The 25,386-nt window shown below is 46.6% G+C and overlaps 1 protein-coding gene across 5 annotated transcripts in view; it reads right to left on the bottom strand.

Annotated features, from left to right (window-relative positions):
• The window catches only part of fhip1b (FHF complex subunit HOOK interacting protein 1B), a 114,014-nt gene that overhangs the window by 5,258 nt on the left and 83,370 nt on the right, over nt 1-25,386 (bottom strand). For all 5 annotated transcript variants that reach the window (XM_080197763.1, XM_080197767.1, XM_080197765.1 and 2 more), the window contains 2 exons: nt 13,120-14,397; nt 2,142-2,320 (listed from right to left, as the gene is read on the bottom strand). In XM_080197763.1, the coding sequence (XP_080053889.1) occupies nt 2,142-2,320; nt 13,120-14,397 (1,457 nt within the window). The remainder of the gene's footprint in view (nt 1-2,141; nt 2,321-13,119; nt 14,398-25,386) is intronic.

Genomic DNA, 25,386 nt, shown 5'->3' with positions numbered 1-25,386 from the left:
TCACCCACTACTTTTAGCCACTCTGAACGCATCAGCTTTTAATTTAATACTCTCCTTTATTTCCATAGATAACCATGGCTGGTTATCCCTTCTCCTACATTCCTTCTTTACCATCAGAATATATTTCTGCTGAGTACCAAAAAAGACCTCCTTAAAAATCCTCCACTGTTCCTCAGCCGTCCTATCAACCAATCTGCGCCCCCAATCTACATTTGCAAATTCCGCTCGCATCCTATCGTACTCCCCTCTGTTCAAACAGAGGACACAGGTTCGGGACCCTACTTTCTCATCCTCCATCTGCATTAAAAATTCAACCATACTATGATCACTCGTCCCAAGAGGATCCCTAATTCTACCTGCCTCGTTACACAACACCAGATATAAGATAGCTCGCTCCCTTGTAGGTTCCGTCACACACTGTTCAAGGAAACTATCCCGACAGCATTCCAAGAACTCTTCCTCAAGCCCACTGCGTCCGACTTGGATCATCCAATCAATATGCAGATTAAAATCCCCCATAATTATCGCCGTTCCGTTTTTGCATGCATTATTTATTTGCTTGTTCATAGCCCGCCCCACCTCTATGTTATTATTTGGGGGCCTATAGACCACACCCACCAGTGTCTTCCTCCCCTTACTATTCCTTATCTCCACCCACAACGATTCCATGTTTTGCTCTTTGGAGCCTATATCTTCCCTTACTACCGCCCTGATATTATCCTTAATTAACAGAGCTACCCCACCCCCTTTTTCCTCCCGTCTATCCTTCCTAAACACTTGATACCCCTGGACATTCAGCTCCCAGTCCCTGTCACCTTGCAACCACGTTTCCGTAATGGCCACTAGATCATATCCATTTGTGCTGATCTGCGCCATCAGCTTTGTTCCGAATGCTTCCTGCATTCAGGTAAAGTGTCTTTATACCAGCCTTTATCTGGACCTTATTTGAAGGAACGCTACTAACATCTCTCATGCCCCCTACTACTTTTATTATTGGGACGTCCTCAACATTTTCCCGAAACCCATACCCTCTCCTTTACTTTAGATTTTGTAATTTCTCCCACCCCTGCACCCTCTCCCCCCCGCCCAATTAGTTTAAAGCCCTATCTACAGTTCTAGTTATACGATTCGCCAGGGCTCTGGTCCTGGCACGGTTCAGACTAAGACCATCCCATCTGAACAGGTCCCATCTGCCCCAATACTGGTGCCAATGCCCCATAAATTCAAACCCATTCCTCCCACACCAATCCTCTCACTAACGCTGCCTGGTTTCATTGATCTGGTTTCAGAGCCAGTTTTCAGAGGAGTGGCTGGGATGAGCCATCATATTGTTCCATTTCTCTCCATTTATGAATGAGATTTGATTGATGATGCTTAATAACATGGCATCAGAGTCAGCGGGCATCCCAAAACCGTAAAATCCTGCCTGAGGCCAGCAGACTTTTCCATGATCCACCCCAGGAATTGGAGCGGGCAAGACGGCAAAATTCTGGCCAACAGCTGTACCATATTCACAATGATCACAACACACACCCAGCATAAGAGCGAGGCAAGGGGGCACGGCCTGTTGGCTGGAACGAATGCTGACATTCGGTGAATCACAATGTGGGTATTTCTGAGCATTGGTTCATCAGCTATGGGTATGTGCCCACTACTGAGACAGATAAACTCATATCACATCAGCCGAGACAGCCAGCAGGCAGAGAGAATGCTCAAATCACCAGGCTCATGTCCTGAAGTGAAACAACATGGAACATAAAGCAAAGCAACAGACCATTCAGCCCAGCTTCTACATACTAGCTTCAACGTTCCACAGCAGCTTCTACCAGCACCTCTTCACCTTCTCCTATCAGTACTCCTTTGTGTGTTTATCCAGCCCCCCCCTTAAATAGATCAAAAATATTCACTTCAAACTCCACGTTGAAGCAAGTTCCACATTCTCACCGCTCTCTGAATTACTGATTGTGTGTCATATATCAATGGTCCCTGACAACTGGAAACATCTTTTCTTCATCAACATCATCAACATTTAAATTACATCTCAAACAACTCCTTGGAGGAAACTGCTTGCCTGGCAGGCATGCTAACTAGCAGCTTTGTGGTCACTCTATAAATCAGTGCTGAGTTTAGTGGGGTCGTACCTGGATGAGAGACTTGACACTGGGTTGGAATACCATGTTGGTGTTGAGCAGAAAGGAGCGGAGGAGGGGTTGGGGGTAACAAGCTAGCTGTGCAATAATTCCAGTTAGTAGGAAATTGACGTAGAGCGAATTCTGCAACATATTTTCCAGCTTGGCAAACAGAACAGCGATAAACGAACCTGGAGAGAGAGACACACACAGAGGGTGGTCAACATTGGAGAGAGCACAGACTCATTCAAAGAAACTGGCAGTGACAGAGGATCTTCATCCGACAGAAAGCACACTGTCTAACTCACTACAGAGACAGACTGAATCAGGAAGAGTGTCTGAGGAAGTCAGGAAGAGAGAGGTAGACAAAGAGAGAGGGAGAGAGGTTGGGGCAGAGGGAGAGGTTAGGGCAGAGGGAGAGAGGACAGAAGGGAAGAAGGAGAGTTACTGAGGGAAAGGTGATGTGATAGAGAGCACAGACTAACACTGTACAGAAATGATGTGGAGATGCCAGCGTTGGACTGGGGTAAACACAGTAAGAAATCTCACAACACCAGGTTAAAGTCCAACAGGTTTATCTGTAGCAAACGCTACTAGCTTTCGGAACTGGCTGTTCCTTCGTCAGATTGGTGGGAGATTTGATCACAAACAGGACACAAAGACACAAACTCAATTTACATGAATAATGATTGGAATGTGAGTCTTTACAGCTAATCAAGTCTTAAAGGTACAGACAATGTGAGTGGAGAGAGCATTAAGCACAGGTTAAAAAGATGTGCATTGTTTCCAAATAGGAAAGTTAGTGAAATTTTCCAAGTCCAGACAAGTTGTGAGGGGTTACAGATAGTGTGACATGAACTCAAGATCCCGGTTGAGGCCGTCCTCATGTGTGCGAAACTTGGCTATCAGTTTCTGCTCAATTAATCTACACTGTCATGTGTCATGAAGGCCACCTTGGAGAACGCTTACCCGAAGATCAGAGGCCAAAGTACATCTTCTCCAGAGCCTTCAACATGTCATTGACGAAGATGAACGTCTCGCCAAGGCCATCCTCACACCCCCACTTCTTGCCTTCAAACAACCGCACAACCTCAAATGGACCATTGTCCGAGCAAATTACCCAGCCTCAGGAGAACAGTGACCGTGGCACCACACAACCCTGCCACAGCAACCTCTGCAAGACATGCCGGATCATTGACACAGATGCCATCATCTCAAGTGAGAACACCATCCACCAGGTACACGGTACATACTCTTACAACTCGGCCAATGTTGTCTACCTGATACACTGCTGGAAAGGATGTCCCGAGGCATGGTACATTGGGGAGGCCGTGCAGATGCTACAACAACAGATGAATGAACACCGCTCGACAATCACTAGGCAAGACTGTTCTCTTCCTATTGGGGAATACATCAGCTTTCATGGGTATTCGGCCTCTGATCTTCGGGTAAGCGTTCTCCAAGGCGGCCTTCACGACACACGACAGTGCAGAGTCGCTGAGCAGAGACTGATCGCCAAGTTCCGCACACATGAGGACAGCCTCAACCGGGATCTGGGGTTCATGTCACACTATCTGTAACCCCCACAATTTGCCTGGACTTGCAAAACGTCACTAACTTTCCTGTCTGGAAATACACATCTTTTTAACCTGTGCTTAATGCTCTCTCCACCCACATTGTCTGCACCTTTAAGATTTGATTAGCTGTAAAGACTCACATTTCAATCATTATTCATGTAAATTGAATTTGTGTCTTTATATGTCCTGTTTGTGATCAGAACTCCCACCCACCTGACAAAGGAACAGCCAGTTCCGAAAGCTAGTAGCGTTTGCTACAAATAAACCTGTTGGACTTTAACCTGGTGTTGTGAGTCCTCTTACTGTACAGAAATGCATGGAGTGGACAGAAAGCAGGAGCGTGCAACATGGGGAGAAAGCCAGAGAAATACAGCCAGAGAGAGACCATGAACATGTAAGACAGGGTACAAAACAGAGAGCATCAGTGAGAGGAAATTGGAGAAAGAAGCAGACAGCAAGAGAAATGGAATCAGTTTGAGAGACAGAAATCATCAATATCTGATAGGGCACAGACTCGGTCAATACCCCAGAGAGAGAGATGGATAAAATATACAAACAGATAGAAAGACAATGCAATCAATACCTCAAATCTAACTCCTCAAAAATCACAGCTTGCACTCAGGAATTCTCAAAGAGATGTTAAGTGGGAGGGCCGGGTTGGGGGGAGGTTCGTAGAGATCCATGTAAGAATACAGGAAAGGTGGAATGAAGTTTAAGGGAGTGAACGAGTAAGACCTTAACTAACCAACTCTCACAAGATCAGGACTGAGAGAGATGGGGAGAGACAGGATGGATGATAGAAAGGGTGAAAGAAAGTGAGAGAGAGTGTGAAAGAACCAGAGTTAAATTTGAGAGGAGTATATAGACTGGAATAAGTAACCAATTCTGTGTTTTTATTTGATTGGGTCACATAGCTGAATCATTCACATAAAAAGGTGCTCAGACTCACCAGTCATAAGAACATAAGAAATAGGAGCAGGAGTAGGCCATCCAGCCCTTCGAGCCTGCCCCGCCATTCAATAAGATCATGGCTGATCTGTCACTGCTCAGTTCCACTTTCCCGCCCTCTCCCCATAACCCTTAATCCCCTCTCTTATCAAAAACCCATCAACCCGCGTCTTAAAAATATTTAGCGAGGCAGCCTCCACCACTTCAACGGGCAGAGAATTCCAGAGATTCACCACCCTTTGAGTGAAGAAGTTCCTCCTCAACTCCGTTCTAAACCGCCCCCCTTTTATCTTGAGGCTGTGCCCCCTAGTCCTACTGTCTTTTTTGAGCGGGAAGAGTCTTTCCACCTCTATCCTATCCATCCCATTCATCATCTTATACGTCTCAATGAGATCTCCCCTCATTCTTCTAAACTCTAACGAGTACAAGCCCAGTTTATTCAGCCTCTCCTCATAGCTCAACCCCCTCAACTCCGGTATCAGCCTAGTAAACCTCCTCTGCACTCCCTCCAAGGTCAAAATATCTTTGCACAGGTGCGGCGCCCAAAACTGCACACAGTACTCCAGCTGCGGCCTCACCAATGCCCTATACAGCTGCAGCAAGACCTCCCTACTTTTATATTCAATCCCCCTCGCTATGAAGGCCAGCATCCCATTCGCATTCCTGACCACCTGCAAGCTGGGTTTTTGCGACTCATGCACAAGGACCCCGAGGTCCCTCTGCACCGTCGCCTGCTGCAGTTTTTCGCCCCGTAAGTAATAGTCCTTCCTACCATTCTTCCTACCAAAGTGGACCACCTCACACTTGCCAACATTAAATTCCATTTGCCATTTCCTGGCCCATTCGCCCAGCCTATCTAGATCCTTCTGTAGACTCTCCACACCCTCCGCACAATTTGCCGTTCCCCCAATCTTGGTGTCATCAGCAAATTTCGACACTCTACACTCGGTTCCCTCCTCCAGATCATCTATATAAATGGTAAAAAGTTGAGGCCCCAGCACCAACCCCTGGGGCACTCCACTAGTCACCATCCGCCAATCCGAATAGCACCCATTGACCCCCACTCTCTGCCTCCTATTTGACAACCAATCCTCTATCCACGCTAACACCCTACCCCCAACTCCATGTCCCTCGACTTTCTGCAATAACCTCTTGTGAGGTACTTTGTCAAACGCCTTCTGAAAATCTAGAAAGACCACATCCACCGGCTCTCCTCTATCCACCGCCCTAGACACATCCTCATAGAACTCCAGTAAATTTGTCAGACACGACTTCCCCTTAACGAAACCGTGCTGCGTCTGCTCTATCAAGCAATTCCCTTCAAGATGCCTCGCAATTTCCTCCTTAATGACAGATTCTAATGACAGTGCAATAATACCATCATCAGGATCTGATTGGTATTGCTCGGTGATGAGATAAGAACATAAGAAATAGGAGCAGGAGTAGGCCATCCAGCCCTTCAAATCTGGCCCGCCATTCAGTAAGATCATGGCTGATCTGAAGTGGGTCAGTTCCACTTTCCTGCCTGCTCGCCATAACCCTTAATACCTGTGACTTAAATATATTCAACGAGGTAGCCTCCACCACTTCAATGGGCAGAGAATTCCAGAGATTCACCATCCTTTGAGTGAAGAAGTTCCTCAACTCTGTTCTAAACTGTCCCCGCCCTTATTTTGAGGCTGTGCCCTCTAATTCTGGTTTCCTTTCTAAGTGGAAAGAATCTCTCTATCTCTACCCTATCTAGCCCCTTCATTATCTTGTAAGTCTCTATAAGATCCCCCCTCAGTCTCCTAACTCCAATGAGTACAGGCCCAGTCTATTTAATCTCTCCTCATAAGCTAATCCCCTCATCTCCAGTATCTGCCTGGGGAACCTTCTCTGTACTCCCTCCAAGGCCAATATATCCTTTTGCAAATACGGAGTCCAAAACCGCACACAATATTCTAGTTACGGCCTCACCAGTGCCTTGTACAGTTGCAGCAAGACCTCCCTGCTTTTATATTCTATCCTCCTCGCTATAAAGGCTAACATTCCATTTTCCTTCTTGATCACCTGCTGCACCTGTAGACTGAGTTTTTGCAATTCGTGCACAAGGACCCCCAGGTCCCTCATGCTGCAACTTTTCACCATTTAAATAATATTCCATCCTACTATTATTTGTACCAAAGTGGATAACCTCACATTTGCTAACGTTATACTCCATCTGCCAGGTCCTCGCCCACTCACTCAGCCTATCCAGATCTCTGCAGACTTTCCACACCCTCCACACAATTCGCTTTTCCGCTCATCTTCGTGTCATCAGCAAGTTTTGTCACCCTACACTCAGTCCCCTCCTCCAGATCATCTATGTATATGGTAAACAGTTGAGGCCTCAGCACCGATTCCTGTGGCATGCCACTAGTCACCAACTGCCAACCAGAAAAGCACCCATTGATACCAACTCTGCTTCCTGTTAAATAGCCAATCCTCAATCCACGCTAACACTTTACCACCAACTCCATGTACCCTAACCTACAGCAACCTTTTGGGATCTATCCCAAGTTTCTAAAATTCATCCAGTAGTGTGAATGTTTAGTGCATTAAACACCTCCTCAGTAAGTACATACTCTGGGCAGTTTAACATTGATGTGGAGATGCTGGCGTTGGACTGGGGTGGGCACAGTAAGTAGTCTCACAACACCAGGTTAAAGTCCAACAGATTTATTTGGTATCACAAGCTTTTGGAGCGCTGCTGCTTCATCAGGTGATTGAAAATTGGAGAAAGAAATAGCAAGAGAAGTGGAAACACTTTGAGAGACAGAGATCATCAACTCTCAGCTGATGAAGGAGCAGCATTCTGAAAGCTCGTGATTCCAAATAAATCTGTTGGACTTTAACCTAGTGTTGCAAGACTGCTTACTGTTTAATATTAGAACTGATGTAGGAACAGACGACCATTCAATCCCTCAAACCTGTCCTGGCATTAAACTAGATCATGGCTGAATGACACCTGAACTCCATCGTTGCTCCAAATCTCTTGATCGCTTTGACTAATAAAACCCTACTGATATAAAAGCAAAATGCAGTGGATGCTACCAAAGTGAAATAAAATCAGAAAATGCTGAAATACTCAGCAGTCTAATAATAGAGAGACTGGAAAAGCTGAGATGCTAGTGGGTTGAGGAACAGGGAGAGGGAGCAGGTAAACATGTGGCTGCAGGGATGGTGTAGGAGAGAGGGTTTCATTTACATGGATAACGAGCACATTCTGGTTGGACCTGTACAAACAGAACGGTTTGCACTTGAACCAGAGAGGCACCAATATCCTGGGAGGGAAATTTGCTACGGCTCTTCAGCTTGGAGGGGGGGCAGTTTAAACTAATTTGTCAGGGGGAATGGGAAAACAAACTATACTCCAGAAGCCAGTGTGCCAGTGTTGAGGGTGGTGAGGTACTGAGGAAGGTATCACGGTCACAGCAGTGTACAGGCAGACAGGATGGTGGGTTGAAGTGTATCTACTTTGATGCAAGGACCATCAGGAATAAGGTCGGTGAACTTGGAGCGTGGATTGGTACTTGGGACTATGTTCTTGTGGCCATTACGGAGACATGGTTAGAACACGGACAAGAATGGTTGATGGCAGTCCCGGGGTATAGATAATTCAGTACGAGTAGGGGAGGTGGTAAAAGAGGTGGAGGAGTAGCATTGTTAATCAAGATTAGCTTAACAGCTGCTGAAAGGCATTTCGAGGGGGATCTGCCTACTGAGGTAATATGGGCTGAAATCAGAAATAGGAAAGGAGCGGTCACATTGTTAGGAGTTTTCTGTAGGCCCCCAAATAGTAAGAGATGTGGAGCAGGAAATGGGAAAGCAGATTATGGATAGGAGGTCACAGGGTAGTTATCATGGGTGACTTTAACTTTTCGAACATTGACTGGAACCTTTATAGGTTGAATAGTTTGGATGGGGCACTTTTTGTACAGCGTGTGCAGGAGGGTTTCCTGACACAATATGTGGATAAGCCAACAAGAGGTGGGGCCACATTGGACTTGGTACTGGGTAATGAACTGGGCCAAGTGTTAGATTTGTTTGTGGGAGAGCCCTTTGGAGATAGTGATGACAATTCGGTGTCTTTCATTACTACAGTGAAGAAGGATAAGGTCACACAGCAGGGGAAGGTTTATAATTGGGGCCTAATGCAATTAGACAAGAATTAGGGAGCATAAAATGGGAAGAGAAACTGTCAGGGAAAGGCAGAAATGAAAAGTGGAGCTCGTTCAAGGAACAAATACTACTACTCCTTGATAGGTGTGTCCCTGTCAGGCAGGGAGGAAATGGCCGAGTGAGGGAACCATGGTTCACAAAGGAGGTTGAATGTCTTGTTAAGAGGAAAAAGCAAGTGTTATGTAAGGATGAGAAAACAAGGTTCAGTTGGGTCACTTGAGGTAGCAAGGAATGAGTTAAAAAAGGGCTTCGGAGAGCTAGGAGAGGGCATGAGAAGTCCTTGGCAGATCGGATCAAGGAAAACCCCAAGGCTTTTTACTTTTATGTGAGAAATAAAAGAATGACCAAGGTGAGGTCAGGGCGGTCAAGGGTAGTAGTGGGGACTTGTGCATGGAGTCAGAAATAGATAGGTGAGGCATTGAATGAATACTTTTCTTCAGTGTTCACTGAGGAGAGGGGCCATGTTTTTGAGGATGTGATACAGGCTGATAGGATGGAGGAGGTAGATGTTCTGAGGGAAGATGTATTAGCAATTTTGAAAATCATGAGGGTTGATAAGTCCTCTGGCCAGATGGGATACATCCTAGGATAGTTTGGGAGGCGAGGGATGAGATCGCGGAGCCTTTAGCTTTGATCTTTGGGTCCCCATTGTCCACAGGAATTGTGCCAGAGGACTGGAGAGTGGTGAATGTTGTTCCTCTCCAAGAACAGAAATAGGAATGACCCTGGTAATTATAGGCCAGTTAGTCTTACTTCAGTGGTCAGTAAGTTAATGGAAAACGTCTTGATGAATAGGATTTATGACTATTTGGAAAGATGCAGCTTAATCCAGGATAGTCAGCATGAATTCATGAGGGGTAAGTCTTGCCTCACAAATTTGATTGTATTCTTTGAGGTAACTAAGTGTGTAGACGAAGGTAGACCAGTTGATGTCATATACATGGATTTTAGTAAGGCATTTGATAAGGCTCATGGAGAAAGTAAGGAGGTGTGGGATAGAGGGAAATTTGGCTGATTGGATAAGTAGCTGGCTGTTTCATAGAAGATGTATGGTGGTGGTGGAGGGAAAATTTTCAGACTGGAGGCCAGTTACCAGCGGTGTACCACAGGGATCAGTGCTGGATCCTCTGCTATTTGTGATTTTTATCAATGACTTGAAAGAAGGGGCTGAAGGGTGGGTTAATAAATTTGCTGATGATACCAAGATTGGTGGAGTAGTGGATGAAGTGGAGGGCCCTTGTAGGCTGCAAAGAGACATTGATAGGATGCAGAGCTGGGCCGAAAAGTGGCAAATGGAGTTTAATCCTGATAGGTGCGAGGTGATTCATTTTGGTAGGACAAACTTGAATGTGGATTACAGGGTCAACGGTAGGGTTCTGAGGAATGTGGAGGAGCAGAGAGATCTTGGGGTTCATATCCACAGATCTCTGAAGGTTGCCATTCAAGTGGATAGAGCCATGAAGAAGGGTTATAGTGTGTTAGTGTTTATTAACAGGGGGTTTGAGTTTAAGAGCCATGAGGTTATGCTGCAACTATACCAGACCTTTGTGAGACCACATTTGGAATATTGTGTGCAGTTCTGGTCACCTCACTATAAGAAGGATGTGGAAGCATTGGAGAGAGTGCAGAGGAGATTTACCAAGTGCTGCCTGATTTGGAGGGTAGGTCATATGAGGAAAGGTTGAAGGAGCTGGGGCTTTTCTCTTTACAGCGGAGGAGGAAGAGAGGCAACTTAATCGAAGTTTATAAGATGATAAGGGGGATAGATAGAGTGGACGTGTAGAGACTATTTCCTCGGGTGGATGTAGCTGTTACTAGGGGGCACAACTATAAGGTTCATGGTGGGAGATATAGGAGGGATGTCCGAGGTAGATTCTTTACTCAGAGAGTGGTTGGGGTGTGGAATGCACTGACTACTGTGATAGTGGAGTCGAACACTTTAGGAACTTTCAAGTGGTTATTGGATAGGCACATGGAGCACTCCAGAATGATAGGGAGTGGGATAGCTTGATCTTGGGTTCAGACATAGTTCAGCATAACATCAAGGGCTGAAGGCCCCGTACTGTGCTGTACTGTTCTATGGTTAAAGGCCAGGCAGCCTTTCCTCTGACCCACTGCATCAAAGACTGGACAGTCCCCAGAATCTTACAACTCAGGAGGCCATCCTGCCCATCAAATCAGTGCTGGTTCTTTGAAAGAGCTATAATTGTAGCACCACTTTCCCTCAAATTCTTTTCCCAGAGCCCTGAAAATTTGCCCTTTGAACTACTTATAGTGGCACAGTGGTTAGCACTGCTGCCTCAGGGACCCGGGATCCATTCCCGGCTCAGGTCACTGTCTGCACGGAGTTTGCACATTATCCCTGTGTCTGCGTGGTTTTCCTCTGGGTGTTCCGGTTCCCCCCGCCGCCGCAGTCCAAAGATGTGCTGGTTAGGTGAATTGGTCATGATAAATTCTCTCTCAGTGTATGCCGGACTGTGGTGACAAGGGGATTTTCACAGTAACTTCATTGCAGTGTGAATTAAGCCTACTCGTGATTAATAAGCAAACTGAATCTGTTTCTGACAGCATAGAAAATAGAGCAGGGAAGTTGTTTCCACTAGCAGGTGAAACTAGAACTAGGGAGCATAGCCTCAAAATAAGGGGAAGCAAATTTAGGACTGAGTTGAGGATGAACTTCTTCACACAAAGGGTTGTGAATCTGTGGAATTCCCTGCCCACTTAAGCAGTTGAGGTTACCTCACTGAATGTTTTTAAGGCAAAGATAGATTATTGAACAGTAAAGGAATTAAAGGTTATGATGAGTTGGCGGGTAAGCGGAGCTGAGTCCATGAAAAGATCAGCCATGATCTTATTGAATGACGGAGCAGGCTCGAGGGGCCAGATGGTCTACTTCTGCTCCTAGTTCTTAAGTAGCATGTTCCAAATCACAACAACTCACCGAGTACAAGAAATTCTCTTCATCTCCCCCTCAGCTTTCCAACCCTCCAGCCACTGGAAATTGCTTCTCCCCACCTGCTGTATCAGAACATCTCGATTCAATTTTCTCTTAACCGTCACTGCTCTCAGAACAACCCCAATCTCTCCAGTCTTTCCGCATTAACAATTATACTGTTCAAAAAAAAAACTCCTCTGTATGCTCCCTAAGGCCGCGTAGACCAGAAGAAACAGTGAGGAGGCCATTCAGCCTTTCTAGCCTCCTTCTCCATTGAATGATCCATGGCTGATCTAACACTCACTAAGTCCACTTTCCTGCCTTATCTCCATAACTCCTGATTCCCCGACTGATTAAACCCTGATTTCAGCATTGGAAATGTTCCCGGACTCGGCCTCCACAGCTTCCTGGGAAAAGAATTCCAAAGATTCACCACTCCCTGAAAGAAATTCTTCTTCAAATCCATCCCTGGCATTCTGCGACTCTGCCCTCTGGTCCCGCACTTTCCCAGGATTGGAAACATCCTCTCAATGTTTGCCCCGTCTAACCCCCTAAGAATCTGATATGTTCCAATCAGATCACCTCTCACTTTACTGAACTCCAATGGTCACAGATCTAACCTGTTTAATCTTTCCTTGTCCCTCCATACCCAGGGTCATCCTGGTAAACTTCCTTTGTACTGTTGCCTATGAAAATATATCTTTCTTTAAATATGTGGACAAAACTGTACACAGTATTCTAAATGTGGCCTCACTCGTACTTTGCAGCAAAATCTTACTTTAATACTCCAACTTTCCCTATTACCTCTTGTCCCCGTGTGCTCACTTTCTGGCTTTCATGAACAACATCCCTCAAGTCCCTTTGTGCTCCAGCTTTCTGCAGCTTCTGTCCATTTAAATAATAACCTGCGTTTTCATTCTTGCTTCCAAAATGAATACTTCCCCTCATTCAATTCGATTTGCCAGTTTTCTGCCCACTCGCTTACCCTGTCAAAATTTCTCCGTAAACTATTTCTATCCTTTTTATAACCTGCCTTCCCTCCTATAGTGAATCATCCGTGAATTTGGCCACAGTATGCTCTGTTCCTTCCATTAATTTATATTGTGAAGAGCTGTGGTCCCAGCACTCCACTGGTTATTGCCTTCAGCCTGAGAAAGATCCTGTTATAACTACTCGCTGCCTCCTGTTGTTTGTCCATTCATCCTTCCTGCAGTTTGGTTCCCAGGTTTCAACACAACTCTGCAGATGGTGCTGAGCAACGGGAGCCAGTAGTTTATTAAGCTTCAACAATAACCCTGGTTTGGGGTCCTGGCTGTCACTCTCCTACCTGTGAAAGGCTGGCTCTGTGCTTGTCCACCTCGATCAGGGCTGGCCATTATCCCGGGCTCTGATCTCACCAAAGGCAGATTCCCGCAGCCTGCTGGCCAGTTGTTACTGTGATGCAGGGAGGGGCTCTCATTCTCCTCATCATCCTGCTCCTCCTCCTCAGACTGCACATCCCCTCTGTCTTTCGTCCTTTCCTCTGTGTGACACCTGCCTCTCATCCGAGCCTCCATTTCCTGCAGCTCCTCGGTGAACTTTTCCACATTCAGTCCCTTCCCGTTTGCCTCTGCTGGTGCTTGGTCTAGCAGTTCATCTATCAGACGGTCAATGGACTCAGAGCCTGCGGGGAGTTGATGGCTGATGGACGCTCCCTCAGGATTACTGTCAGGGACTGCTCCATGTTCCTGTGTCACTCCCACTGCAGCTGATTCCTGGAGGCAGCAAGCTTCATTTCCCAAAACCTGCTGAGCCTCTCCTGCTCTCGGCATTCCTTTCCAGTCCTCTGTCACTTGCTCCTCCAGCCCGGGCCGCTTTCTTTCGGGCATGTTCCATCGAACTTTCTTGACCATCAGGCAGTTCTCATTGCGCTCCAAGGCTCCGGGCAGTTGGCCAGTTGAGTTCCTGTCTTGCGAGCCATTCAGCAAAGAGATGCCACTGTCTGGCCAGTCGTCTGCTGCCCACAGCTCACTGTCCTCTCGCTCACTGTGCTTCATGTTGGAGGTGGGCAGTTGGAACTGTGGCTTTGTTGGCCCTGCTTCTGTCTGAAGGCTGCGTTTCTTACTCTGGGGAGTGATGATGATGTTACGTTTGTTGTATTTTACATCCCAGTCACCGTTCTCCAGCCCCTCGTTCTTGACAGCGGTGTCTGGTTTGATCCGACTTTGATTTTGAATGTGGAAGCTGTCCCGACCAAAGTGATCCATGTGTGGATTGATGGCATTGGCATCAAATGGAACAGGCGGGACATTGCAAGGATCAGGCCGCTGCCCATCGTAAGGCGCTGACCACTTTCCGCAGGCCCTGGCGCAGTGGTCGATGTGGTGACGAGCATCTCGGAGGTACTCCAGGTAGTTCGAGTCCAGCTCGGACACGTCCTCCCACCTGCTGTGGGCTGGGCTGCAGGTGGGTGAATCTGTCCCCACCCCTCCTGGCGACCGGGGTGGGTTGACTGTGTCAGAGCCCGTGCTTTGCTGCCTCATGAATAGTGCAATGCGGGCGGGGGTGGAGGGCTTGGGCAGCGCAGCAGTCACTGAAGAGGTGTCGACACTCGGACTCCCATGAGCTGCAGACACATGAGAAGACAATGAGCATAAAAATGTCAATGAAGCCACAACACCCACTAGTGTCTGCCACAACTGGCAATAACAGTGTAACAATACAATCAGTACAGTACTCTGTACAACCCACAGATTTACAGAAAAACCTCACTGACATGTTTGTCTTGGTGATCTGGGTGTCACACAGAAGGTGAACCCCAATTGCAGATCTCATCCTCCTGTGGATGGGTTAGTCCCTATTGCCAACATCCTGAGGGTTATTTAACTGGGACTAGCCATGTAAATACCGTTGCTAGATCAGGTCAGAGGCTGGGAATCCTGCAGCAAGTAACTCATCTCCTGACTCTCCAAAGCTTGTGCACCATCTACATAACATAAATCAGGAGTGTGATGGAACACTCTCCACTTGCCTGGATGGGTGCGGCTCCAACAACACTCAAGAAGCTCAACAGCATCCAGGACAAAGCAGCCCGCACTAGATTGGCACCACATCTACAAACACTCCCTCTACCACCAACACTCAGTAGCAGCAGTGTGTTCTGTAAACTAAACAGGGCCTAGTTTTAAGGTTGATAAAATTGGATATCCTAAATTAAAGAATTGGGCATATTAAAATCAAACACAGTCAAACCTCGGCAGGCCAATTGTACAGTACACAAACATGTCTGGGCCTGATTCATCAGTCACCCATCAAAGGTTGCTGCACCCTACTGATACTTAGCAGGAGATCATTGTACCCCATTGAAATGCACCGGTCTGCTGTTAGAAGCCCAGATCGGGCCAGACATTCTGTCACCGAGTGTTCCTGCAAGTTGGCTTATCTGATAACAGGTTACATGAAAGCAACAGCATGGAGATGGACACCTGGGGGCAGACCCTGATGTCCTGTCAGGCAGATATCAAGAAACCCACTGGGTATTGGGACCCTGCCTGCCTGCTGTCCACCACCCCGCCCCCCCCCACCACCAACTTTCCTGGGGGCTCATTGGCCAGAAACCAGAGAAGTTTCTGGAGTGGCAAGCAGACAGGGGATAAAGAGACACATTTCAGATACCAGTAGTGAAGACTCAATGAGGGAGAAGGAAGGAAGTAGCTGCTGTCGAGACTCACCTTCGTGATGACAGACCAGAAGGACTCAGAGAATCGAGCCTGCAGTTTAACCAAACCATCTTTGTGGGTGGTATACTTGAATCTCGGGTACTCTCTTGTTTTATGTGGGTAATTTAAGGGTTAATAGTGTTATTATTAATGAACTTGTTGAACCTTTACTTGTATTTGTCCTTTGTCTATTTTGCAAATAAGGGCACCGGGGTAAAACCTTGCAGCACACAAACTGGTCAGAAGTAACTGAGAATTAACAGGTACAGCAGTACTATTTACAAGATGCTCTGCAGGAACTCACCAAGGCTCCTCAGATGGCACCTTCCAAACCCACAACCACTACCATCTAGAAGGACAGGGACAGCAGATACCTGGGAACACCACCACCCGGAGGTTCCCATCCAAGCCACTCACCATCCTGACTTGGAAACAGATCACCGTTCATTCACCATCGCTGGGTTAAAAGCCTGGATTTCCCTCCCTAACAGCACTATGGGTGTACCTACACCTCAGGGACTGCAGTAGTTCAAGAAGACAGCTCACCACCATCTTCTCAAGGGCAACTAGGGATGGACGATAAATGATAACCAACCAATGATGCCCGTCCTGACATCAAATATAACAAAAGGTGTCCGTTTTCATCTACTGACAATAGAAATGCAACTCCGATCAACACAAACACTCTTTTTAGTACCAGCTGAACAAAGAGCAGAGTCACCAAAAAGTGACACAGGCCTGAGACTGACCATTGCACCAACATGAGTCAGGATGTGAGGAGCTAACTCAGCATCAGCTGAAATCCCTGTAATAGCTGGTGTCAAATCCGCTCTGGGGTCAGTGATCCGTCCTGATCAAACCTGTGCTGTACCCGGCAGGAAGATCTCTGATAGCCTCGCACCACTCAGGGATACGATTGCCTACGTGCAGCACAGACAGGTGGATCCGTGCCTTATCAGCCTAGACCAGGAGAAGGTGTTTGACCGAATATCGCACAGATACATGATGGATGTGCTCTTCAAAATGGGCTTTGAGGAGAGAATTCGCAATTGGATCCGACCGCTCTACACAGACATCAGTAGCGCAGTTTCAATCAACGGGTGGGAATCAGAGAGGTTTCAGGTCAGGTCTGCCCTCTCTCCTCTGTCCTTTTTGTGCGTTGCATTGAACCCTTTGCCGAGGCCCTCAGAAGTGACCCAGGCATCAAAGGGTTGACAATCCCAGGTAGTGGAGGCAAGCAGGTCAAAGCCTCCCTGTACATGGATGATGTGGCTGTCTTCTGCTCGGACCCCTCGTCTGTTCGCAGGCTCCTCCAGGTCTGCGAGCAGTTTGAGCTGGCCTCGGGAGCCAAAGTCAACCAGGGCAAGAGCAAGGCCATGTTCTTTGGGAACTGCTGACAAATCCTTTATCCCCTTCACCGTAAGGGCAGATTACCTGAAGGTGCTCGGGATATGGTTTGGAGTGGCAGGGGCATGTGCCAAAATGTGGGATGAGCCAGAGCCAGGCAAAAACTGGGCTTGTGGGAGCAACACTCCCTCTCCATCACCGGAAAAAAACCTGGTGATCCGATGCAAGGTGCTGTCCATGGCGCAGGTGTGGCCTATCCCCAAATCCTGCACAGCAGCAGTGACCCAGGCCATCTTCAAATTTATCTGGAGATCAAAGATGGATCATGTCCTGAGGAAGTCGATGCACAAATCTCCAGAGAATGGAAGGAAAAACTTTCCCAACGCCATCCTCATCCTGATGGCCACCTTTGTGCGCGGCTGCATCAAGCTGTGTGTAGATCCTCAGTACACTAACAGCAAGTGCCACTACTTTCTGAGGTTCTACCTGTCCCAAGTGTTGTGGAGGATGGCACTGGCCACACTGCCGCAGAACGCTCCAAGTCGTGGAGGAATTTTTCCACAAACAGACCTTTGACCACATGGCAATCAAGCAGTCGTCAGTGCGTAACGTCCTGGAGGCCCCGAGAGAAAAGGAGATGGCGGATCCTGTCGGATGGTTCCCTGAGCAGACTGTCAGTGTCATCTGGCAGAATGCCTCATCACCACAACTCACTAACAAGCACCAAGATCTGGCTTGGCTGGTGGTGAGAAGGGCACTCCCTGTCAGATCTTTTATGCGTGCTTGAGGTCTCAACATCACTGCGCGCTGCCCTCGAAGCGGCTGCGGGGCTGATGAGACAGTCGCACACCTCCTTGTGAAATGTGCCTTTGCAAAGAAGGTCTGGGGTGAAATGCAGTGGTATTTGTCGAGGTTCGTCCCGAGCAGCTCAGTGACGCAGAACTCTATGTTCTATGGGCTGTTTCCAGGGACGCAGACCGAGACAAATATCAACTGCTGCTGGAGAATCATCAACTCGGTGAAGGACGCACTTTGGTCCGCCCGAAACTTGCAGATCTTCCAGTTGAAAGAACTGTCTTCGACCGGGTGTTGCAGACTGGCACATTCCAAGGTCCAGGACTACGTGTTGAGAGACTCGCTGAAGCCTGGGGCAGCGGCTGCAAAGGCACAATAGGGAAAGGCCACACTGTAAAGCCTTTCAACGGAGGCAGACCAAGGGCCCGTTAACTGCAGAACACCCTCAGCCTGCATAACTGTGTGCCAATCTGAAAAATAACATCACACAGTAAAATCTGAGGCACGTATATAGTTTTAAGTTTTGAAATGTAATGACTGTAATTTTGTATAGGACTGTAAAAATGACTTTTTCTGCAGTTTCCAGTTTTTAGATATGTAGGTTTGCAGTGGTTTAATTGAGATTTTTTTATGAATACAGTATATTTTTGAAATAAAAAAAAGCTGGTGTCAGCCACAAGATGGGGCATGGACACCAGCTCTCAGGCACTAGGTGGCTCTGACTCGGTGAATGACTGTAGAAGCTAACGTCTCTCTACCCCAGGGGATGCCCTCATCCATCTGCCCAGTGCCAGGATGAGAAGGAAGAGACATTTCCCCAATGAGTAGGGCTAATTTTTATCCCATAATAAACATTAATGAAATAGCTGTCTGGTTCTTCGCACAATAATGTTTAGGGGACCTTTTAACATCTGAGTTGGGAAAGGTGCTATAGAAATGCAAGTCCTTGTTCCTTCCTTTAATAATCAAACATTGAGATGGATATCAGAGATCCATCCTCCACACCTCTTAGAAACTCTGCTGGAATCCATTATGTGGGTAGGGAAGCAGAATGCACCATCAGGACAACTGTACAGGAATCACAACATAGGCCAAAATCATGAGAATGAAGGAATGTTGGGTATTCTGCTTGGACAACTGGGATCAACTAAACCTGTCTAGGTAATAAAAACAGAAATTTCCAGATAAACTCAGCAGCTCTGGCAGCATCTGTGGAGAGAGAAACAGTTATTTAGAGTGGCTTCAAACCAGTTTCAAACAGTTACCTAGACTCCAAATATTAACTGTTTCTCTCTCCACAGATGCTGCTATTCACAATATATATCAACAATTTGGATGAGGGAACCAAGTTGAGTGGGTGGCAAATACATGGCAGTTGCAATATAATGTGGAGTTATTCACTTCAGACAGTGAAACAGAATGGCAGAGTATTATTTAAATGGTGAGAGATTGGGATCTGGGTGTCCTAGTGCCCCAGTCACTGAAAGCAAACATACAAATACAGAAAGTGGTGAGAAGGAAAGTGGTACATTGGTCTTCACTGCAAAAGGACTTGAGTAGAGGAGCAAGAATGTCTTACTGTAGCTGCACAGCACCTTGGTGAGACCACAGCTGGAGTATTGGGCATAAGAAAAAGATATTCTTGTTGTAGCAGGAGTGTAGTGAAGGTTCACCAAAGCTGGTGAAGGACTGGATTTCTTACTGCTGCTTCTTGTACCTATGTCCCTATACAGCATTGTTGGGAGTATTTTCTGAATTTGGAAGGGCATTATTTGGTCTTTGGGCACTATTCTCCCATCCCACAGCACTAATTTTTTAATACAGCAGGCTGGGAGATTCTCGTGTCAGCCGATTCACGGGGTTCGCACGAGTGTTCCTACCGCAATGGCATCTCCCAACTCCGGATTTCTGGCGGCATCCACTCTGCTCCGGAAATCAGCAGGGAGGCACGGAAATCATTTAAATTGTTATTTGGATCTCATTTAAATGAGATTAGCAGCTCCAGGACGGAAGCCTCAGAGCCCACTAGTCTCTCCCCCCACCCGAGGTAACAGTCGGGGGTGCGGGGGGGGGGAGGTGCGGGTGTCAGTGCTGGGTCTGAAATGGTCAGGGGGTCCAACGATCGGGCTGTGTGGGGCCTCATAGAGCCGGTGATGCAGGGGCCATGGGGCTAGCCAGCCATTGGTAGGCTGGCAGTGTGGGGCCACTGCGTATGCGTGCCCACAGATCAGCACTGGTTTCAGCCTCCAGGGTGGGAATAAGCCGTCTGAAATTGAATAATATTCACACTGGTGGCCTCTGCAGTGCACAGAGTGTGGGAGATTCGTGTCTAAACTCCCACTGAAAAAATAGCATGAATTACTCCAATTTTCACCCGAATTTGACAATTAGAACTTTTTTTGGGAGAATTCCAGCCTTGGCTTTTTTTACATAAAGGTCATAAGTTCATCTTTGGAGTGGGAGCAATAGTGCATTCTCCAAGAAACAACCTGAGCAGCATGGTAGCCATGGAGGAAGAGCTGTGTTTGTTTGTAGTACAATTATTGTCGGGGGAGTAAAAACTGGTTTAAAAGGCAAAGGCTAGTGATTTACTAGAAATGACATGACAGAGGGAGGGGAGATTTGGGTTTTGGACTTTTGTTTAGAATTCAGTTGGGAATAAGCTGAGAAAATAGAACACAGCCCAGCTCTTCCCTGTAAAAAACAGAAATGCAGGAAACATTTACAAAAGTGCAAAGGAAGGTACAGCACAGGAACAAGCCCTTTGGCCCTCCAAGCCTGTGCCCATCATGATGCCCTAACTAAACTAAAAGAAACCTTCTGCCCTTACTCGGCCCATATCCCTCTATTCCTTCCCTGTTCGTGTACCCATTCAGATGCCTCTTAAATATTGCTAATGTGCCTGCTTCCGCCACCTCCTCTGGCAGTTCCAGGCACCCACCACTGTGAGAAAAACTTCCCCTGCACATCTCCCTTAAACTTTCCCTCTCTCATCTTGAATCTGTGTCCCCTTGTAATTGACACTTTCAACCTGGGAGAAAGCCTCTGACTATCCACTCTGTCTATTCTTCTCATTATTTTGTAGATCTCTATCAGGTCTCCCTCACTAACTAGTACATCTGTGGAGAGAAAAGGGGAGTTAATATTGTGAGTCCGTATGATTATTCTCCACTACAAATGCTGAGTTTTTCCAGCATTTCAGTTTTTATTTCAGATTTCCAGCAAAAGCTCTGCAGTATATATGACCCTTGTCAGGCCTCATTTGGAGTACTGTGCGCAGTTCTGGTCGCCTCACTACAGGAAGGACGTAGAAGCTATTGAAAGTGTACAGAGGAGATTTACAAGGATGTTGCCTGGACTGGGAGGCATGCCTTATGAAGTTGATTAACTGCCTATTGCAGTTGATTTTAGTAAGGCGTTTGATAAGGTTCACCATGGTAGGCTTCTGCAGAAAATGCAGATGTATGGGATTGGGGGTGATCTAGGTAATTGGATCAGGAATTGGCTAGCAGATAGGAGACAGAGGGTGGTGGTTGATGGTAAATATTCGTCATGGAGTTCGGTTACGAGTGGTGTGCCTCAGGGATCTGTTTTGGGGCCACTGCTGTTTGTAATTTTTATTAATGATCTGGATGAGGGTATAGTTGGGTGGATTAGTAAGTTTGCTGATGACACCAAGTTGGAGGTGTGGTAGATTGTGAGGAAGGGTGTCATAGTTTGCAGGGTGACTTAGAAAGGTTGCAGAGCTGGGCTGCGAGGTGGCGGATGGAGTTTAATGTGGAGAAGTGTGAGGTAATTCATTTCGGTAGGAATAACAGATGTGTTGAGTATAGGGCTAACGGGAGGACTTTGAATAGTGTGGAGGAGCAGAGGGATCTAGGTGTATGTGTACATAGATCCCTGAAAGTTGGGAATCAAGTAGATAAGGTTGTTAAGAAGGCATACGGTGTCTTGGCGTTTATTGGTAGGGGGATTGAATTTAGGAGTCGCAGCATCATGATGCAACTATACACAACTCTGGTGCGGCCGCACTTGGAGTATTGTGTGCAGTTCTGGTCCCCACATTACAGGAAGGATGTAGAGGCTTTGGAGAGGGTGCAGAGGAGGTTTACCAGGATGTTGCCTGGTATGGAGGGGAGATCGTATGAGGAGAGACTGAGAGATTTGGGGTTGTTTTCGCTGGAAAGAAGGCGGCTAAGAGGGGACCTTATTGAAACATATAAGATGATTAGAGGTTTAGACAGGGTGGATAGTGATAGCCTTTTTCCTAGGATGGAGAAAGCTAGCACGAGGGGGCACGGCTTTAAATTAAGGGGGGGTAGTTATAGGACTGATGTCAGGGGTAGGTTCTTTACCCAGAGGGTGGTGAGGGACTGGAATGCCCTGCCAGCTGCAGTTGTAAATGCGCCTAGTTTGGGGGCGTTTAAGAGATCTGTGGATAGGTTTATGGACGAAATGGGATTGGTTTAGATTAGTGGGTTAGTGTTGTTTTTTTTTAAAAGCTGGTCGGCGCAACATCGTGGGCCGAAGGGCCTGTTCTGCGCTGTAATGTTCTATGTTCTATAAGGAGGATGTGCTAGATATTCTTGATGGTTTGAAAATAGATAAGTCCCCTGGGCCGGACGGGATTTACCCTAGGATTCTCTGGGAGGCAAGGGAGGCGATTGCAGAGCCTCTGGCTCTGATCTTCAGGTCGTCGTTGGTCACCGGTATAGTGCCTGAAGATTGGAGGTTAGCAAATGTTGTCCCATTGTTTAAGAAGGGGAACAGAGACTTCCCCGGGAATTATAGACTGGTGAGTCTTACTTCTGTTGTGGGCAAAGTTTTAGAAAAAATTATTAGGGATAGGATTTATAGTTATTTGGAGAGTAATGAATTGATTAGAGATAGTCAGCATGGTTTTGTGGAGGGTAGGTCGTGCCTTACTAACCTTATCGAGTTCTTTGAGAAAGTGACCAAAGAGGTGGATGGGGGTAAGGCAGTTGACGTATATATGGACTTTAGTAAGGCGTTTGATAAGGTTCACCCTCTGGCGGATAGGAGACAGAGGGTGGTGGTTGATGGTAAGTATTCGTCATGGAGTTCAGTTACGAGTGGTGTGCCTCAGGGATCTGTTTTGGGGCCACTGCTGTTTGTGATTTTTATAAATGATCTGGATGAGGGTATAGTTGGGTGGATTAGTAAATTTGCTGATGACACCAAAGTCAGAGGTGTGGTAGATTGTGAGGAAGGGTGTCTTAGTCTACAGGGAGACTTGGACAAGTTGCAGAGCTGGGCCGAGAGGTGGAGGATGGAGTTTAATGCGGAAAAGTGTGAGGTAATTCACTTTGGCAGGAATAACAGATGTGTAGAGTATAGGGCTAACGGTAGGACTCTGAATAGTGTGGATGAACAGAGGGATCTAGGTGTATGTGTACATAGATCCCTGAAAGTTGGGAATCAAGTAGATAGGGTTGTTAGGAAGGTGTCTTGGCGTTTATTGGTAGGGGGATTGAATTTAGGAGCCGCAGCGTCATGTTGCAACTGTACAAAACTCTGGTGCGGCCGCACTTGGAGTATTGTGTGCAGTTCTGGTCCCCACATTATAGGAAGGATGTGGAGGCTTTGGAGAGGGTGCAGAGGTGGTTTACCAGGATGTTGCCTGGTATGGAGGGGAGGTCCTATGAGGAGAGACTGAGGGATTTGAGGTTGTTTTCGTTAGAAAGAAGGCAGCTAAGAGGGGACCTTATTGAAACATATAAGATGATTAGAGGTTTAGATAGGGTGGACAGTGATAGCCTTTTTCCTCGGATGGAGAAAGCTAGCATGAGGGGGCATAGCTTTAAATTAAGGGGTGGTAGTTATAGGACGGATATCAGGGGTAAGTTCTTTACCCAGAGGGTGGTGAGGGATTGGAATGCCCTGCCTGCTGCAGTTGTGAATGCGCCTAGTTTGGGGGCGTTTAAGAGATCCGTGGATAGGTTTATGGATGGTAAGGGTTTGGTTTAGGTTAGAGGGTCATTGTTTTTTAACTGGTCGGCGCAACATCGTGGGCCGAAGGGCCTGTTCTGTGATGTAATGTTCTATGTTCTAAGTTAGGTTGAGGGAGCTGGGACTCTTTTCCCTGGAGACACGAAGGTTGAGAGGCGACCTGACAGAAGTTTATAAAATGTTGAGAGGAATAGATAGGGTGGATTCTCAGAGGCTATTTCCCCGGGTTGAAATGGTCGCTACGAGAGGACACAGATTTAAGGTGCAGGGAGGCAAGAACAGAAGTGATGTTAGGGGTAAGTTTTTCACTCAGAGGGTGGTGAGTAAATGGAATCAGCTGCCGTCAGTGGTGGTGGAGGCGAACTCGCTGGGGTCTTTTAAAAGACTTCTGGATGAGTATATGGGATTTATTGGGATTGGGGGTTATAGATAGGTCTATGGATTGGTAGGTGTTGATGTGATCGGCGCAACTCGTGGGCCGAAGGGCCTGTTTGTGCTGTAGTGTTCTATGTTCTATGTAGTATAACGTGGCCAAATGTGAAATTATCCATTTTGACAGGAAGAGTAAAAATGAAACTTGTTACCTAAATGGTGAAAGATTACATTGCTTTGAGATACAGAGGGATCTGGGTGTCCTTGTGCATGAATCTTCTAAGGTTCGTATGCAGGTACAGCAAGTAATTTGCTAATATAATGTTATCTATTATTGCAAGGGGAATTGAATACAAAAGTAGGTTATGCTTCAGTTGTACAGAGCACTGATGAGATCACATCCAGATTATTGTGCATAGTATTGGCCTCATTATATAAGAAAATAAGTAAATGCATTAGGAACAGTCGAATGAAAGTTTACCAGACTAATACCAGGAATGGACAGCTTGTCTTATGAGGAAAGGTTGGAGAGGTTAGGCTTGTATCCACTGGAGTTTAGAAGAGCCAAGGCAACTTGACTAAAATCTCCAGGATCCTGAGGGGTATTGACAGAGTGGATGTGCAGAAGATGTTTCCTCTTGTAGGAGAATCTAGAACTAGGGGTCACTGTTTAAAAATAAGTGGTGCTCATTTAAAAGAGATGGATTTTTTTCTCTCTCAGAGAGTTAACAGAGCAGTATAGCACAGGAACTTGCCCTTGCTCCATATCCCTCTATTCCTTGCATATTCATGTGCTCATTGAAACGCCCCTTAAACACCCCTAATCATATCTGCCTTCACCACCCCTGGCAGCAGGTTCCAGACACTTACCACTCACTGTGTAAAAAACCTGTCCTTCACACCTCCTTTAAATTTTCCCCCTCTCACCTCAAGTGCATGCCCCCTAGTATTAGACATTTCAACTCTGGGAAAAAGATTCTGACTGACAACCCTGAGACTTTGAATATTCTTCCTTAAAAGGCAGCAGAAACAGAATCCGAGTATTTTTAAGGCAGAGCTTGATAGATTCTTGATGAACAAGGGGGTGAAAGGTTATTGAAGAGTTGGTGGGAACGTAGGGTTGAGGTTATAATCAGATCAGCTAAGATCTGATTGAATGGGGCAGTAGGCGCGAGAAGCTGAGTGGCCATCTCCTGTTCCTGATTTGTTTGTTCCCTGTAGCCCTGCAAATTTTTGCATATTTTATCCAGTTCCTTTTTGGAAGTTATTATTGAATCTGTTTCCAGTGTTTTCATGGCATTCATTGCTGATGGCTGTTCTTGATCTAGAAACATAGAAAAACTACAGCACAATAAAGGCCCTTTGGCCCACAAAGTTGTGCCAAACATGTCCCTGCCTTAGAGGTTACTCGG

This window comes from Carcharhinus amblyrhynchos, chromosome 10, assembly GCF_965287045.1.
Source record: "Carcharhinus amblyrhynchos chromosome 10, sCarAmb.v2.hapA, whole genome shotgun sequence".
Lineage (NCBI taxonomy): Eukaryota > Metazoa > Chordata > Chondrichthyes > Carcharhiniformes > Carcharhinidae > Carcharhinus > Carcharhinus amblyrhynchos.
Note: the sequence above shows the minus strand (reverse complement) of the source record. Positions and strands in the feature narration are given on the sequence as shown.